Source organism: Pteropus medius, unplaced genomic scaffold (assembly GCF_902729225.1).
Source record: "Pteropus medius unplaced genomic scaffold, Ma_sr-lr_union100, whole genome shotgun sequence".
In the NCBI taxonomy this organism is placed as follows: domain Eukaryota; kingdom Metazoa; phylum Chordata; class Mammalia; order Chiroptera; family Pteropodidae; genus Pteropus; species Pteropus medius.
In genome coordinates, this window is record NW_024356249.1 from 7,275,347 (window position 1) to 7,294,632 (window position 19,286).

A 19,286-nucleotide genomic window follows, 5' to 3' on the forward strand; every position below is an offset into this window, starting at 1 on the left:
CCATCCACCCATCCATCCATGCATCCATGCTCTCTTCCAACTCTCTCTCTCTCTCCCTCCCTTTCTCCCCTTTCCCTACTCAGAATACTTAACTCTTCCAAATACAAGGGAAAAAATCCTTTCTTGTGCACCTACTCTTATAATGAATGACCTTTGTGTCAGAGAGTTTTAGAAATTGTGGCTCGTGCCCAGTTGTTGTTACATGACTTCTCCAGCCCGAGCGGAGAATGGTATGAGGTGAGCTATTTCCGTATTTTTTATTAATTAAATCAAACAATTTAAATTAATAGATTAATTGTTTTGAATTAATTAATTAAAATTCCATATTTTTCCTTTCTCTGAAATTACCTTATTCTTGCTATTCTTGTCAAACTAAAAAGATGGATAAGTAGTTTCCTCGAAATCCAAAGCTCAGACCCACACTAAAGAAGCTTCTAAGACGTGCAAGTAGGGGAGGCAGCCGCGAAACCAAGAGTTAGCTCCGAAACAGATACTCGAGTGAATGTATTTTAGAGTCTTAAGAAGAAGATTCCGAATGTTGCTTCTCTCAGCTTCATTTTTACCAAAATGTTTTTATTTCTCTTTGACCAATTAATTCAATTCATAGGGAGCAATCCCAAGAAAATAGAAACAGTAGTAACAGTCTGTGTTCATCACCATGTTATTTTAAACACTGAAAAATAGGGGAAAAAACCTAGTCGTGTATGTTTATTCTTTTTCCGAAGTTTTTACAATGGATCTGTCAGTGTCATAAGAAAACTACTTGGATGTATTTTTCTTAGCTGCCTTTTAAGTGAATGCTAGTATTAAACAGCAAAAATTGCTTTACCGGCTACAGAATACGTACCAGGAGCGCCTCGTTTGATTTTGTTCTCTTTTCAGAATTTTGGATCTCAAGTTTTGCCATTGTATACTGTGGGCAGCCGGCTCGGGGTGAGAATGCGAAGGGCGGAGGGCCAGCTGCTAGTGCTTGTGTGATGGGGGAAGGGGAAGGAATCAGACTAAAAGAGGACAGAAAGGAAAAGTGAAGGAAGACAGATGCGCACGTGGTAGAAGCCATCAGAAGTCCCCAGTAATGTCAGGTCACCACCAAACTGGATTTTTTTCTTAATTGTTTCTGATCAACATCTAGTTTTAAGTGTCGATTTTATTCCACCAATTCCTTTTTGCTAAATATGTTTTTGGATAACTGTCCTTATCACTTCATTATTGTTCCAAATTCTCCAAATTTATATTTTATCTTTCTCTTAGCATATGTCATTCATCATTTCTTTTTCTCCTATTTCCTTACAAAGACATTAAATTGTTTAAATGTCTATCGCATCTAAGATTTAATTTTCCTCCTTAGGTATCCTGAAATTCTGGACTTTGTTATTTTTGCCTGCTAGTGGCTTTTTCCATTAGCAGGGATGAAAACAGTCAATAGAAATCCGTTGCTGACTCAATGATTGTATGGAGGGTTTACCATAATGCATATTGGAAGCGCCTTTGAAACCCTGTCGCTGAATGGAAGCTGCCCTGGCTTGTGTTTCATGGCCTTCTAATGTTAGACCGTAATCTCATTTAGCATTTTCCCGGAGTGAAAACAGTGCATTAGGGCTGCATAACAGGCGTCGCTGATCAATCAGGAAGCAGAGCTTTGCCCCTACAGATTAATCCAAGAAAAACATCTCAGAGTCCACTCCCGGAACTGGGAGACAATTATGCTGAATTCCACCCCTCTTTTCCCCTTCCTACCATCTAATCATCAATACGGGTTGAAATATGTACAAAATTTCAGATGTCTGTGGCCACACACACACACACACACACACACCACAGACTACTAGATAGGAAATCAGGGGCCCAGGAAGTGAATAGTGTTGATTTGTGGTGTTAAAAGTATATTTCGACGCATTTAAAATTGTAAAGAACTCACGGACTTTAACTCATATACTTAACAGCTCAACTCAGGGTAAATGCTTATATATGATTCTTCCTAAGGAGTCTATAGTATTAGGTGAAATTTATTTAAAGAAAAAAAACATACCACTTTCTTTATGATATGCAGTATGTGGATGCTCATTCTTTACAGTCTTCTCTTCTCTGTTAACGGGGAAGGGCCACCTACCTGGTCAGCATTGTTCTTGCCTTCTCTCCCCATCCTTTTTGTAAAAGCTATGCTCCTTTGGAGAGACGGAGGTCCTTGACGAGGGCAGTCTCTAACCCTGCCTTCCCAGGAGCTATTCTAGGCATTAGCCATGCATGTGCTAGGTTCGCCTGACCTAACGCTTAATCATATTTTATTCACTATTTACCCAGTAGTGTGTTTTGCTCTCATCAGTCAGGTTAGTGGTGTCTGTGCTTCTACTCTTCAGAGCACAGCTGACTCCTTTTAGATGCTGATGTTCACGGTAGGGGATTAAGGAAATCCATGTCCAGAAAAAAATCACAGACATCTGAACTTCAAAATCTTAAAGAGAATTGAAACTCTTGGGATTGGATTTAAATTCTGTTCTTAGGTATTTGGCAGAGCAGTAAGGTAATGAATAAGAAAGTAAAAGCAATGTTATGTAAAATTCGTGGGCTTTTTTTTTTTTCTGTATATCTGCTTTCTTTAGAGGGTAGTAGGAAGTAAATTCCCTCGGGGACCAGTAACATAGTTTGCATTTCAGGTTTCTATTCCAGCAAAATATATATTAGCTTAGTGTGTTGGATGAAAAGTAATAAGGAGGCAAATCGTCACCCAGGGGTTTCCTTATTGATGACAGATATTCTTCCCGTGTTCTCTAGGGGTTTTTCAGAATCCATTAAATTTAAAATAACGCTACTTCAAGATTACTATGGCAATAACAAAATTTAAATTTCAAAAAAAAGAACTGGTATGAAAAACTGGAAGCCTTTTGTATTAAGCAAAACTAATTTGAAAAAAAAAAGTTTGAATTCCCGGATTAAAAGTAATAATATTATGTATTTTCTCTGTGTGTTTAGCCCTTATAATCAAAGTTCCTCTATCATCTTAAGAATATTTTATTTTTGTTTGTATAATTTATTTGGCTTATTCTATTATTTTTAAGTGTATATTATAAGCTTTTTTAGAAGCACTTAAATTTGGTATTGTATATTCACTGAAAGCAATCTAACTAAAATCTGAGATTTTTAAATATAATTAGTAGAATTTAGCTCATGGAATTAAAAAAAATTTCTCTTTACCCATTTGTATTCTCAATAATTCATCACATGACTTCCATAAAATATGTCCTTATCAATAGCTGAGGTCACAAAGAAAATAAGACAGGTTCCTTCTTGGGGTTTGCATTCTAGTAAAAGTAGGCTAGTAAATGCACTATGGTGTGTATTGACTGTAGTGTAAACAGTGTTAACGTGCACGGCGAAAGCAGTTCATACAGGCTGGGTGGAGTCGCCGTAAAGGGAATGACACGCTGTCCCGTGGATGAGGAGAGCTAGTGGAAGCCATGTAGAGAAAGTTCCATTTCAGTACTTGGCTCAAGTATCGAAAGAAAAGTAGCTATTTTCCAAATACATAGGACTATACAACGGCTGGGAGTCTGGGTGCAGAGCACCGCAGTATGTAGCGGAGCATGAGCAAAGATGCAAAAGGACGTATAAGAGCCAAACCCTGAAAATGTGGGGAATTGAGGCTAAGGGGTAGTCGGAACCTGATGAAGAAAACCTACCTGTTGATCTCATTTTATTTAGGGAGAGATACCATTTCAGATTTATGTATTAGAAAGAACGTTCTGGAAGAACCTTCTTCCGAAAGGCAGGAGTAGCGGGTGAACCTCAGAGGCAGAGGTTCCAGTTTGGAGGTCATCGTTTAAATCCAGAACATAAATGATTAGGAGCCAGTGTAAGGACGGTGCGTATGGAGAGAGGACCAGGCTGCAGGATCTCGAACTTTCTGACCAAGTGGATGTGGGAGGTGGAAGTGAGGGCGCCCCGGTTTCTGATTGGGCTGGCTGGGCTGGGGAGCACCGGCGCCATTCACCTGGTGTAGGTGTCGGTTTGCGTGGGAACATTAGTGTCCTGAGAGGCTCGCAGTGGTGTCAACTAATGGAACTAATTTCATAGAAATCATTTGCCTTGTGTGATATCTTCCCTTTGTGATATTATTTCTCAACTTTTTTCTTTTTTACATTTGAAACATCTGTTTAATGTTTTATATGTTTTTTTAGCCTTGCTCTTTATTCTGATTGGAGTCCATTTGTGTCAGTGACCCACCCGTGTTTTTGTTTTCAGGCGGTATGAAGTTCATCCAATCTGTGCTGATCTGCAGGCCAAAATCCTCCAGTGTTACCGCCAGAACGCCCAGCAGACCCTCAGCTGCTCTGCCCTGGCCAGCCAGTACCTGCGCTGTGTCAACCAGGCCAAACAGGTGGGTGTGCGAGCCACGCTAACAGGGGCACCAGAAGAAGCAAGCCCAGCATTATGGGATGGGCTAAGGGATTGAATGGGCAATGTGTGTGGAGAAGTTTTAGGAACCAAGCTAGTCAACGTCATCAGGAGTTGCTGTCACTAGCTGGTTGAGTTGTAATCAACTTCCATCCAGGTGGTTGTAGGAAAAGCCCATATTCTCCTCGTGTTCAACTCATTACTTGCAGAAAAGAAAAACTTCTTACTAAAATAATAATGTTTCTCATTCTGAACTTTTGTCCTCTGTAATAATTGTGTCCTCAAGGTCATTGCCCCCTATTTCTGAGCTAGTACTCAAAGCCAGCAAAGAGGAAGGGGCCAGCAGCTTCGGATCCAAAAGCAGCAAATAGTCATGCAGAGAGCCTGGTTTAAAGAGATAAAAGACAAACAGAAACATAAAACAGAAACTGACCATTCAAGCACCGCTCAATTTTCTACCAGTCAGTAGAGTCCACTCAATTGGGCAGGGGAAGGAAGGCCAGAAATGGGATTTAGGAAACAGTTTCCATTGCTTTTATGTACCGTAGCCATATTCTCTTGACCTTTCATATCAGAATAATACGATGTTCACAGGCCATGTTTTTTCTCTCATTTATGTACTTTTGTAAAGCTAATGATAAACTCTGAAGCAAATGATCAGTTCTCGCAGGTCATGTAATTGCCTATCATTTAACTGATTTGACAGTGGGATGTAGGTTGTTCTGAGAGACAACAATTTCTAGAAATTGTTGGAAACCTCGATTCTTTCTGCTGACAAACTCCCTGGAGTTGACCTTCTAACGCGGCTGAATCTAGCGTTTGAGCTTCACAGCATGCCCTCCTGCAGTCTGATTTGCTGTAGTTAAATAATACCCCTTAGCGTAAATTTCTGACACTGTAAATATCTGATCGGATGGTTGGTATTGTCTGCATAGCTGGAACATAATGGCAATATTAGTAGAAAAATGTACAGGAGTTCCCCGCCCCTCCCCCCATCCACAGTTTTGCTTTCAGTTACCTGTGGTCCGCTGCAGTCTGAAAATATTAAATGGAAAATTCCAGAAGTGATTCAAAAGTTTTAGATCGAGCTCCATTCTGAGTAGCGTGCTGAAACCGTGTGCTGTCCTGCCTCATCCCACACAGGATGTGGGTCACCCCTTTGTCCAGCATGTCCGTGCTGTACATACAGTGCAGTAGGGCACTTCGAGAGAGAGTGACCACATTCGCATAACTTTTATTACAATACATTGCTATGATTGTTCTATTTTATTATTAGTTGTTGTTAATCTCTTACTGCGCCTAATTTATAAGTTAAACTTCATAGTGTGTATGTGTAGGAGAAGACACTACATACAGGGTTCGGTATTATCTGTGGTTTCAGGCACCCACTCCGGGTCTTGGAACATTTCCCCCACAGATAAGGGGGGAGTGCCATAGTCGAGATTTATTAAAAGGCTTTGTTGTCTTTAAAAGCCCAGTAGCTTGAGGCTTTTTCCGTTTCTTGCTTATAGTGGCACTTGTATAACTCTTAGTAGTATGCCAGGGATTCTTTTCTTTAAAAGTCTTTAGTAGAAGTAATGCTGCGAATGTTAAGTGAGTACATTTTATTTAGCAAAAGCAGCTTCTGATACGCTCTTAACCAGTGCCTACCTTCAGTGTTAATACCAACGCAAGCACTTGGGACCTGTACGTTGACCCATGGATTTTACTAACTTGACATTAGTGCCACATCGAGTTGGAGGCGGGCAGTCAGTGCAAAGAATGACTGTGATAAAGTGTGCTTTCAGAGCTGGTGTCTGATGTAGGTGCCTATTTCCACGGTATGATCTGTAACATTTAACAGAATGGTAACTGCACGGGCGTCTGGAGTACCGACTCCATCCGGCCTGTCTACCGTGTGTTGACTCATCTGCACATAGCCCCACGAGATCAATGGCGTATATTTATAGAGTAAAACAAAGTTAACTTGTGACAAAATCAAAGACGCCACATGGCGCCATCAAGAGTTCAAATTGGGCAGATCTGAGTTTGTATCCAAGCCCTCTGACCTTGGGTCTTAATTTTTCTCATATATGAATGTGGGGTAGTTATCTCCAGTGTTATGAGGATTACATTTATATAAATTATTCAATAAATCTTATTTTTTTCTTTCCTCAGTTGCATAGTTCATGCTGAAACCAACTAAACAGATTGGGCAAAAGCATCAAATTATTCCTAGTGATTTCAAAAGAGACCCTCCTTTCCCCCTCACGCAATCTGCAATAAAATTTAATATTATTTTCAGTGAGTATGTTTCAAGTGCCTATTGTTTTGACAACTCTTACATTGTAGTATTAGGGAATGTATAACAATAGTAACATTAAAGAGATATATATCCCCAAAACCTTTTTATCCTAAGATGGGCAACACCGAAATGGGCAAAAGCCAAGAAACGTTAATACCTTGTATTTCTTTCTGTAGTTCTTTAAACTTGAAGGTGATTTCACATTCATTCTCTTACTTGGTTTTTTATGACAACTTGAGATGTAAATAAAGATGGTTTTATTCTCACCGTTTTACAGTTGAGAAAATTGAAACTCAGGGAAGTCTCGATGGTAAATTTAACAACTAGATCAAGATATACTTCGCCATAAAAACAAAAAATTCGAAAGTAAATACAGTTTGGTTTTTGAGTTGGGTGTGTGAAGACACATCCATCCATTATCCGCTAATATAGAACTAAGTCAATGAGGGAAAACGTGTGATAATCATCAAGTGAAGGGAAAAAACTTGAAGATCAAATTAAGTCATGCTAGAGACCGGTGGTAACCAGTAGCGGGGGGTGGAATTATGAAGGCCACAGGCAAAGGTGCAGCCCACACTGCCCCATTTCAAAACCACGCCAAAATGGCCACAAAGGGTTTATGTCAGTGTTTCATGAGTAGTGACTTTTCCTATAATACCACGTGTTCCTTTTACTTCTTGTGAAGTTAATCTGATCTCGTGACCCCACCTCTGCCTGTTGTTAAAAGGGACGTCGGCAGTATATGTGGTCCCGGTCCTCTGTTGCAGCATTTCCTGGTCAACACCTCTTCTGAAGTTTTCTTGTTAAAAGCAAAGAACAAGCTGGACATGCTCACATGGAAAATACGAAACATGACAACAACCCATTAGGTTCATTGTCCATTTCCGGCATAGTGCAAGAGTTTTCCCCTTGGAATAATTCCAATAGCCAAATCCACTCCACTTTTAAATGACTCATAAGTTTGGGCTTTCACTGGTTCCCTTGGGGCATTGTTCTGTAGACTAATAGATCTTACCGATAGGAAGACTTCCGGATATTCCTTAGCCTCACATTTCCTTTCTTATTCATCCACTTGTTCACATCAATCTTTCTTCAGATATTCTTAAACAATTCTTCGTAGGCTGACATGAGACATTTAGATTGTTACTTCCAGTATATTAAGTTATGTATTCTTCACAAGGGGAAAGAGATACGATATTGTTTTAATTATTATTTCTAAGTCTTAAAAGCTACTGGCTAGCTGTGTGATATACAGCAAATCAAAACGTAGGAGGACATAGATTGATAGACTTCTGTGTCTTTTATTTCTCATCGCTGCTTAGCCTCATAGCTTTCTAAAAGCTCCCCAAGATTGAATTACCTGTTCTTACATTAAAGCCTGATTGCTTCACCAATCTGGCTTCACCTACCTTACAGGAGACGACAGAAGAGAGGGAAAAATAGGAAGCCAATGGTATTTGCCCACTAGTGGACCAAAAGAGGAGTTCTGTTTATAAAAGGGGAGGGGCTTGCTCCCAGATCTGCATTGCTGTGTTCCCTGGGACACTCCACTGCCCCTCACTAAACTTGCAGAATCCAGCTGCTTAGGGCACACTGCATCTTTCCTCAGCCCTGCTGCTACGGACAAAAAGCTCCAGCTCTTTCCTCAGCCCTGCTGCTACGGACAAAAAGGTTCAGAAGCTAGCTGGACTCTTGGGGAACATTCTGTGTTCACTGGGGAGGTAGGGCTTATGGAAAACGCTGTAGTGAACATTCACATCTAGTCCTGACGATGTGGGCTTCATTTTCTTTTTTGGTAAAGTCAGGGTTTGAACCAAGTGATCCACGGGGTCTTCCAGCTCTGTTTTTCCAGAACTGATTCTACATGCATATTCATGAGCACACTCAAATTAAGAGACATGGGCTTTTTGGTACAAGCAGCACCCCTGCTTTGGGGACCTCCAGCATTTGTTCCTCTGCCTCTTAGATTCTGGTGTCAGCCTTAACCTTTCAGTCCAGAAGAACAAGTGCATGTCTGATTGGTCTCCACGTCACCTCGTCTCTCACAGTTCTGTATCCTTTCCTTGAAGCTAGTACTTCGGACTGCCCTGGGGAAGCCACGGTGGCTGAATAAACTTGAAGCGGGGGAAACAGTTTCATAGTTTCTCCAGAATCAGTGAAGTGAAAATTGGCTATATCAGCACTGCCTGGCAGAATGTAGCCTCCCAGCTAATAAACTGCACTAGAAAATGCAGGCTACCTACCTCTAGCCAGCTCTAGGCCCCTCTGTACTGCAACGACTTTCACCCATGTGGCATGGGCCACGTGGTGAGGGATTGTGGAGAGAGAGCAGGAAGCCAGGTCAGAAGAGCCGGGGAAGACCAGGACTAAAAGCAAGGGCCAGACCTGGGAGATGTCCAAATGAGGACCTCTAATAAGTGAGGCACCCCCAACTTGGGCCTATATCTTCCTGCTGATCAATTTGAGGAGATCAAAAAGTCACTCATCTGTAGTGGGCAACATGGGATTAAGACCCTGATAAGTGAGGCTGGATCCTAATATAAAGTTATTCTATCCGAAGGCTAATGCACCCAGTTCTTCATTCGAAAATATAAATGACATCTCTAGTCTAGGGTTAGCCTCTGAAATAGAGGACTTTAAGGTCAGTGCATATGGAGGAGTTGAGCATGGCAGATGTGTCAGCTTTCTTAAGGGCGGTATATTTTATCTCCCCTATAAACTGGATTTGTGATAGACCAGGGCTCAAATACTACCCCATTATTTGAGTATGAAGAGCGTCTGAAAACTTAGTCATAGCTATCACTTTAGAAACCAGAAGTCTGGAAAGAAAAAGCTGGTTCTAGAGCAAGTTGTAGCTTATCGTTGTTTTCAGATGAACTATAAATTACATGCAAATGATTTAATAGACTATAGGCCTTTGGACCTTAGAGAGCATGTAACCTAATCGCATCCTTTCACTTGGAAGAATTAGCAGCCAGAGAGTTCCAGTGATCTGTAGGTGGGACCAGACCTGAATAGCCGGCTCCTGTTACCTAGCCTAGTGCACTATTCCCCTGTGGTATCAGATCTGAGATGTGGGTGAAGAACGCAATCACCTGGGGAGTTTATTTAAAATGCACATACCTGGTCCCGTCCCTGGAGATTGGTTCAGAAGGTCTGAGGAGAGTCCTGTACATCTGGACTTCAAATCAATTCCCCAGGTAACTCTGTACACGTAGCTCTAGAGCCCACTGGCCTGAGCTGCATTAGAGATCTACCTGCCTGTCACTGCCTACGAGTCTGAGCCATCTGGCAGAGGTCTAATCAGACCTAGGAACACATTCCTAGCTCAGCATCAGGAACAAATCAGAAGATGTCCCGGGCAGAAGGCAGGAGCCCCTGAAAAAGAAGTTCTCTTCTCCCCTCGCCCCCATTTGAACTGTAGGTGCTCCTGGATGAAAAGCCACACCCAGCTTTCATGGATGGGAGGGAGGAAAGGGGCACCTAGCCAAGGTCACATGGTCCCCTTGCCAGCTCACATTGGTGACTTGACCCTCCCTTGGCTCTGCTGCTCCAGCCACCTCGCCCTCCTCCTGTGACCCACATCAGGGACCCCCTCTCCTAACGCAGGTGCTTCTGGTGTCCACAGGTGCTCACCATCAGGGAGCACAGATAGGGAGCAAAGGTTAACTGTCTGGGAAGACCTACGGGAGTATGTTTTTCTTTGGTTCGAAGGCTTCTTTATCACCATCACCTAGTGACATTTATCAGTCGTCTATGGGCTGATAAATGGGCTGCTCATGCTCAGGATGACTCATGGGTGTCTCATAACAAATATCCCATCCTTCCATGGCATGGCCTTTCAAATTTGGAGTCACATCAAAGCAAACTAAATTCCAAACTTTAAATGTGTTACTCCAGCCTCTTCCATCATAGGAATTCTTTTCTAAACTACTTTCTGAGACTAATAGTTGCTTTATGACATTCTTTTTTTTTTTTAATCAGGGTTTAATAGAAATATTACCATCGTAATAAACTATGATTTTTCTTAATAGGCATTTTTTTTTCTAGTGCTTATCCTTCAAGAGTTAGAATTGCAAGGTGTTAGTGTTTTGTCTGTTATTGCAGCAAATTGTATAAACACTTAATTACTTGTAACTTAATTTGAATATCACGTAGAGCATTTGTCATTGAAGATATGAAACAAGATCTGGGCATAAAAAAGTTACCTTGTGTTTCTTCCAAAGCAGGAAAAATAAAGAACAGTCCTTGATGGGGGAAACAGACAGATACTGAAAACAAAATGAGTTTGCTAAGCAGATCTCCAGGTAGTCAGGAGTAGTACTCGGTGCACAGGCAAACTTCTCTGTGCTTCTCATAAATTGAATTTATTGATTACTTTTGCTTCTCTTTCACACTCTGCTCATTCTGTCTTTACCACGTGCTATTCCTCATCACCGCTCCGTTCTCGTCCACGCCCCACGTTTTCCGTCCCTCCTTAGTGAAAACTCAGGTGCACCCAGAACACACGTTCCCCTTCTACTTTGCCCACGGGAACCTTTCCCCTGTAAACCTTTCTGCTTCCCTACCCAGGTGAGATGCCGGGGAAGCTCTGCCAGGGACTACTGAGTGATACCTTGAAAAAAAACAAAAAAACAAAGAAAAGCAGAAATGATTTTTTTCCTCTTCATGATCGTTTAGCAAGCCAAGGGTTGCCATAATTCCTCCTAAATACATTGCGAAAGCCAGGAGCTGACACACTGCTACGATAGTCAACCCCTCCATGACAGCCGTAATTCAAAATCCGGTTGACGAGATTACTGTTTAACAAAAATATTTGAGGACAACAGTTAAGATTGTTTTACTAAATGGAAATGACACACCCTCCCTGGTCCCCAGGGGCACTGCTCCTGTCTGACAGTGCGAGCTGCCAGTTGTCTCTTCCCTGTCGCCGAAATCAGAAAGACTTGAGAAAAGCGCAGTATTGCTGCCCGACCCGTTCCCTCGGTCGGTAATTTCCCCAGCTGTTTGTAAAAGGAGTTTCTGCAGGCCCAAAGCTGTGAATGATGAAGGCTAGGGATTCCTTTCTCTACATTAAGTCTTAGCAGTTCCTTAAATGAAGGAAGCAATTTTTTATAACTTGCAAATATTCTCCCTGATTCTTTGGGGGAATTTCCTATGTTAATTTATGCAGTGTTAAATTTATGCACTGTTGAAGTTCAGCCCGACAGCACCTGCTTGCAGAACCCAGACTCTGTAAGGTGGACGCTAAATGACACAGACCGTCCGAGGCCTCAGGGTCTGGGTGTTGCAGGTTTCATTGCATAGCTGGGGTATAAAACGTTTTACCAGTTCATCTTTCTAAAAGGCAAACTTGAATTTGTTAATGTCTGTGACAGAAGGGAGGCGTTTTGTGCCACCTCTGCCACCCTTTGGTGGCAGCTGAGTGCAGTTTAACAACACGTGCAGCCCCTCCCTGGAAGACACAGGCTTGTCTCTTGTGTCTTCAAAGAGTCACCCGTGAATCAGCTGAACCACCGTGCAATCTTTGAGGATTAGAACTTTAAAGCATGTAGCAGGGCATTTCTGTGAATGCGGTTACTTCTCTGTATTTTGTTTGTATTTTTTCAAAAGTGTCTTTATCTTAGACTGGCCCACTGATCTTCAAACCAGCCAGGGCTCAGCTTGTCTCTCTTAAAGAGACTCTGGTATTCTTATATTTATAGAGCTGGCTGAAAAATTACCCATTAGTATTTGATTCGGGTTGCAGGGAGAAGAATAGTAGAAAGATACCCTAGACCAGCGGTCCCCAACCTTTTTGGCACCAGAGACCAGTGCCCCTATGAGAATCTAATGCCTGATGATCTGAGGTGGAGCTGAGGCCGTGATGCCAGCGCTGGGCAGTGGCTGCAAATGCAGATGGAGCTTCGTTAGCCTCCATCCTGTGCAGCCCGGTTCCTAACAGGCCACGAACCAGTACTCGAACCAGTACTCATCCAAGGCCCAGGGTTTAGGGACCCCTGCCCTAGACTTGAAAAACACTAACTACTGCTTTAATTATGTTGTCGTCACTGCAGATTATTTTTGCAACAGTTGAAAAGAGGTACATTGTGTTAAATTAAAAAAAAAAAAAAATCCACGGCCAAAAGCTTTTCTAAAAGAAAGGGTTTATTGAGCTAAATGCTGACCAGAAAAGGGACTGCTCCTGGGACATGCAGTCCGAGCCACCAGCAGTAGGGTCGGTAGAAAAGGCCAATAAATCCTCTCTCCTAGAGTTGATGGACTCTTTTATACATTGTTTTGGGGAAGAAAGATGTAATTTGTTTTGAAAGAGTTTACACTGACTTCAGAAAAGGGGAACGAGAAAAGGTGAAGTGCAGTTTTATGGCAGGTAGTTAGTCCCTAAGGAGGAACTGTTTACTACTTTTGTTTGGTTGTGGGGACACAGTCCTGGAAGTCCATGCATGTGCAGGATGCAGCCGTATCTGGCGGTTGCTACAGAGGTTGACTCAGAGCTCCAGCATATACTCAGGAATGTGAGCAGTCAGTCTGTTGTTAGTTGACCCACAGCTGTGAACTGGTTAAATATTCGCGGCCCTTTCACTCCCCAGCCCACCGTAATTTAATGTAGGACATCTCAGAATTTTCCTCTGTCAATTGTCACAGGGATATATCACTATAACCTATAAGATCTAAACAGAAGAGTGAGGCACAGCCGTGTAATCTTGACAAGGCAGACAGCAGCTTAAAGTTCCCATTGGTATGTCGAAGAAAGCAGTGAGTGTATAACCCCCCAAATGCAAAACGATATCACTCACAAAGGGATCATTTCCATTAATAACTAAATGCCCTTAAATGGGCTCCGTATAGATCTGCTTTATACTGACTTCCGTTTTGTATTCATAAATAATGTTGTGGCGAGGTTGTCTATCTGCCTAGAATTTATAGTTTCCCATCCGTGTAGTTGGAGAGACTTTTACCGAGATCCAGCCACAAGGGTGGGGGACAGTGAGGATAACTGAGGTGCTCTGATACTGTGACATTGCCTGATCTGATTTGTGCATGGTAGGTGCTCAATTTTTAATTTTTCCAACAGATACCGAGCTTCCTTGAGCGATGGGTTTGAGAGAAGCCTCACGTTCGGGTGTTCGTTCTACAGCACAGCTCTCTGCCGAGCCATCTCCTGCTCAATTTCCTAGTCCTTTTCTCTAGATTCTCTTCTAATTTGCTTCCTTCTCGACCGCATCGTTGCTTTCCCTGACATTTCTGCGTGTGTTCTCTCCAAACTGGTTTTCCTGCTTTTAGCTCTATTCTTCTTGTGTCCTCTGTGGACACAGACTTCTTAGAACGTCTGTAACCTATAATAACGGATGCTCTAGGATAATCTGTCCATCTGTGCTTCTTTGACCTGAAGCGCTTATTTGTCTTTCCACTCTCTCTGTTCTGCCCCTTTCTTTCAGTCTTTTTCATTCATCTTTGACCGTAAATCTGTCTCTCTAAAGGCCTTTGACCTCTCTTGTCAAGCCTGCCACTTCCATCTAGGTATTTCCATCTGGGATGTCCCATCATCATCCCAGGCTCACAGAGCCCAACATCATCACCTTCCTTCCCACGACAGCTCCTGCAGTCGGTGATAACCACCATCCTCCCTGTCACGGAGTGTCCACCGTACCTTAGGTCTCACCATCTCTTTTTCCTTCCTGTGATTTTATGGCTCCAGCTCTTTCTTGTTCCCGCGCTTGCCTGGTTTAATCTGCCACCTCCCTGGTCTTTCTGCCTCCAGACTCTCCATTGTTGGAGCCATTGTGCTAAGGATGTCAGGGTAACCTTCCTATGTGACGTCCTCCTCTTAAAGACACGTGTTGGATTCCCAGGTATTTTCAGTGGCCAACAAGAAGTATCCCAGCCTGGCATTCACTCTGGGCCCTTTTTACACTTGTCCCTGGTACATCCTGAGTGCTCACCCTTTCCTCCAGCTAGGTCTGTCTTTCCACTGCCCTCTGTACCTGCTGAGATTGTTCCCGGAGCCGAGTCATCACCACCACTTCTCAGCCCCGCCCCTCCCCAGCCCAACCCCCAAGCCTTTTGTCTATATTCTGTCCACCGTGAAAGATCACCACGGAGCCTTGCCCCATCATTCCAGCCGCAGAGCTGCCCTCCTCATCTGAACGAGGCAGAACCACTTACTTCTCTGGAGGTTTACACAAGAAACTGAGAAACAAGAGGAAGGAAAAACTCACATTCAACTGTGTATTCTTCTGTTCTTCTTGAATTTTATACATTCTGTATTACTTACTCATTAAAATAATTTTTAGCACTCATGTAGCCAAATGTATTTAAAAATCGCAAATTATTACCGCGTTATATTACTGCCTTAATTTTCCATGAACATGTGTGTTGGTTTCCCCCATACCACCTGACTCAGTGCAGCGAGTACCTAGTAGGAGATTAGTTAAGAGCTGAGTAAAATCAACAGCTGGAAGGGTGAGGAATAGAGAGAAGAAGGTATAAACGGATTAGAGGCAGCCTTGGACCCGACCTAGCCTCTTCTTCCTGAGTAATTTCAAAACTAAAAGAGAAAGGATTGCTTTTGTCTTCTTAAAGATTCCTAGTAATGGAGACAATATACCCCTGCCCTAGCTAGTTATAGAGTTTTAATCTGATAATTAAGAATTCTTCTTGTCTAGGATTTTATGTACAGAAAATCCTAAAAGACTCAAAAAAAAAAAAAACATGAAAACTAATCACCCAATTCAGTAAAGTTAGAGGATACAAAATTAACATTCAAAAATCAGTAACATTTCTATACACTAACAATGAATTTTCTGAAAAGGAAATTGATCCCATTTATAATAGCATCAAAAACAATAAAATACTTAAGAATCAATTTAACTAAGGAGATAAAAGATGTCTATGATGAAAACTACAAAACGCTGATGAAAGAAATCAAAGAAGATACAAATAAATGAACAGATATCCCACCTACATGTATTGGAAGTAATATTGTTAAAATTTCCATACTATCTATAAGCTATAGATTCGATGCAAGTTCTATCAAGATTCCAATGGCAGTTTTTACAGAAATTGAAAAACCACTTCTAAAATTTATATGGAACCACAAAATACCCCAAATATCTAAAGAAATCCTGAGAAAGATGAACAAAAAGCAGGAGGCATCATATTTCCTGATTTTAAGTTATACTATAAAGCTATGGTAATTAAAACAGTATGGTGCTGGCATAAAAACAGACCAATGGAACTGAGTTGAGAGCCCAGAAATAAACCCAGTACAGTCAGCTAATATTTCACAAGTGATCTAAGAATGTTCAGTGGAGAAAGAAGTCTCTTCAATAAATGGTAGTGGGAAAATTCGATATATCCATTTAAAATAATGAAGCTTGATGCCTGTCTTACACCACTCATAAAAGTTAACTTGAAATGAACTGAAGACTTAAATGTAAGACCTGAAAGCATGAAACTCCTAGAAGAAAACTTAGAAAAAAAGCTCCTTGACATTGGTCTTGGTAATGGCTTTGGGGGGAAGGAGAATCATAGCTAAAACATAACAAAATCAAAAATAAACAAATGGAACTATATCAATCTAAAAAGCTTCTGCATAGCAAAAGGAACCATCAACAAAGTGAAAAGACAGCCTACAGAATGGGAAAAACTATTTGCAAACCATATATCTGATAAGAGGTTAATATCCAAAAATATATAAGGAACTCTACAACATGTTTTAAAAAATCCAGTAAAAAAATTAGCAAAGGACCTGCATGGACATTTTTCCAAAGAAGATATATGCATGGCCAAGAGGTACATGAAAAGATGCTCAGCACCACTAGTCATTAGGGAAATGCACATTAAAAGCACGATGAGATATTACCTCGTGCCTATTAGAATGGCCATCATCAAAAAGACAAGAGATAATAACTGCTGGCATATATGTGGAGAAAAGGGAACCCTTGTGCACTGTTGGTGGGAATGTAAATTGGTACAGCCACTATGAAAAACAGTATGAAGTTTCCTCAAAAAAGTAAAAATAGAACTACCATCTGATCCAGCAATTTCACTTCTGGGAATATATCCAAAGGAAACAAAAGCACTAACTCAAAGATATCTGCATCCTCAATGTTCACAGCAGTTTTATTTACAATAGCCAACAACCTAAGTGTCCATTGGTGGATGGATGAATAAAGAAGTTGTGATCTACACACACACACACACACACACACACACACACACACACACTAGCTTATTATTATTCCATAGAAAACTAGATCCTACGATTTGTGAGATGAATGGACCTCAAACGCATTACGCTAAGTGAAATAAGTCAGACAGAGAAAGATAAGTACTGTATAATCTCAGTTATACGTGGAATCTTAAACAAAGCAGACTAAACTCATAGAAAAAGAGATCAGATTTGTGTTTACCAGAAGCGGGAGGTAGGGAGAGAGGGAAATGGAGGAAGGTACAAACTTCTACTTACAGAGTAATAAGTACTAAAGATGTAATGTATGACGTGATGACTGTTTAACACCGCTGTATGTGGGAAAGTTGTTAATAGAGTAGATCCTAAGAGTTCTCATCACAAGGAGAAATTTTATTGTATCTGTACGAGAGGATAGATGTCAACCAAACCTCCTGTAATCATATATATATAAATATATATCAGTGTAATCAATATATATCAATGTAATCAATATATATATATAAATCAAACCATTATGCTGTACTTGTTAAACCTTACACAGTGATGTAGGTCAATTCCTTCTCAGTAAAACTGGGAAAAAAGAATCCTTCCTGTCTACTGCTCTCCACCTCCACCCACAAAAATAAATAGATAGAAGGTGGGGGCCGTTTCTGCAATTTGGGAATAGATACTTACCTGTGTATCTCTGCCCAGCGTCAGGAGCTCATGAACACCTGTGTTCTGCCTAGGGCGAGCAGAGGTTTTCTCTCTGGGAGAGAATCGTGTCTTCAGTTGAGAGATCCCCTCTCAGAGCCTTTGGGTTTTACATCCATCTCACCCCACCCCCACCCTGCCACCTTGGCAGAGGCTTTGCCCTGGTCCCTATGGCCACCAGATGCTTCCATGCATTTCCAAATGTCCAGGGTGGCGAGACGGCACACACACTCCCCGCTTGCCCCCCACCCCCACCCCGTGATCCAGGCCATACTTCCTCTTCAGGTTCAGCTTGGTATGGTGGGTGAGGGTGAGGGGTCATTCAGAGATTATACGTGATTAGCAGTGGTGCCCACTAAAGACAATAATAGTTTGAGACCATGAAGCATATGCCTTGCTTTGTGCGTTTTTGAAGAAGATCTTTGAAAAAACAAAACACATAGTACTAGATTGTTACTGCCATTTCTTGGTCCCCTCCTTCTGGTGGTAAAACTTAACGATTTCTATTTCTCTTGCAGAGCATGCTTGAGAAGGGAGGATAAAATCAGCTTTTAGAACACGCAGAACTCCTTCAACGTTGATTCCAGAGGTGGAACATTTTTTTTCCTAGTTAGAAAGTAACCAGTTTAAAGAGAAGAAGAACACTGACGAGAAGCGCCAGGGAGCAGATCCAACAGAAGCTCATCCCACGTCCGACAACAACGATGTGAGAAGCCAAGGCTGAGATCAGGGATCAGCCACGAAGGGCGCACTGCAGTGTTAATAAACCCCACGTACGATGACAGAAACAAAGGCAGCCCTCTCCACCTTGCGTTCTTTCTATTCAGCGTCCTCTTCTCACCAAGCTCCATCATTTGGTGAACCTCCCTTCCAGCAAAGCCTGGGGGTCGGGGCCGGGGGATAAGGTTACCGAGTGGGGAGAGGAGAGGGCGAAACACCTTAGTCTCGGGCCAGCAGTGCTGAGTGGGACTGTCCAGGCTGTGGCATGTTGGGTTTCTCTCTCGTTTTCTTTTCTCCCTTGACTAGATAAGAGCTATTTCATTTTAACTTATTATGGTGATCATGTAAGTAAGAAGACAAAAAAAGGAAAGAAAATGTACCTCTTTTACTGGAATAATGTTTATGATTGCAAGTGAAATAAGGCATTTTTTTTTATCAACAGAAAGGCAACCTTGGCTTATATAACCGCTTCTCTATCACGAATACTGACATCTTTACTTCAGTGACTATCAATAATAAATATATTTTCTGACAAAGACTGGCATTGTAGCCTGGGGCCTTGTGTATTTCTTTCTCTAGGTTACATGGTTGTGCTTACGGGAATTGAGTTGATTTATATTGTCATTGCTTTGCATTCGTGCTGTACCTCTCCTCTGAAAAGCTCCAAAGCACTTTGCAGAGCCTCAGCTAAGCAAGTGATGCTTCGAACTCACCCCTTAGGGAGGTAGGATTCAGGGAGATCTTTACACTGCACGAACCTTCCTTTCTTTGGGATACTGGGGCGAGAACTTGTTTAGAAAACCTTGGTTAGAAACTTCTGACCCTGCCATCTATAAAAATGTTACAAAAGGGGAAAACAACAACAACCAACCAACCCTGAGTGTTTTTCCAATTTCATTAAAACTGCCTAAGTGTAACTCATTTTTATCAGAGGCTGGGTAGTCCAACCCTGGATTTTGGTAAGTTGGAAATTAGTATTCACTCTGGAGCAAAACGAAAAGG

At 41.7% G+C, this 19,286-nt stretch overlaps 1 protein-coding gene across 2 annotated transcripts in view; it reads left to right on the forward strand.

Moving 5' to 3' along the window:
• CHCHD3 (coiled-coil-helix-coiled-coil-helix domain containing 3) overlaps positions 1–18,833 on the forward strand; it is a 254,511-nt gene extending 235,678 nt beyond the window's left edge. Inside the window, exons 7-8 of one of the 2 annotated variants that reach the window (XM_039860893.1) lie at positions 4,240–4,375; positions 6,550–6,679. In XM_039860893.1, the coding sequence (XP_039716827.1) occupies positions 4,240–4,375; positions 6,550–6,567 (154 nt within the window). In that variant the 3' untranslated portion in view covers positions 6,568–6,679. Of the gene's footprint in view, positions 1–4,239; positions 4,376–6,549; positions 6,680–18,082 lie in introns of those variants that run through there. The other variant, XM_039860891.1, reaches the window with a different exon arrangement.
• The last annotated feature ends 453 nt before the right edge of the window (positions 18,834–19,286 follow it).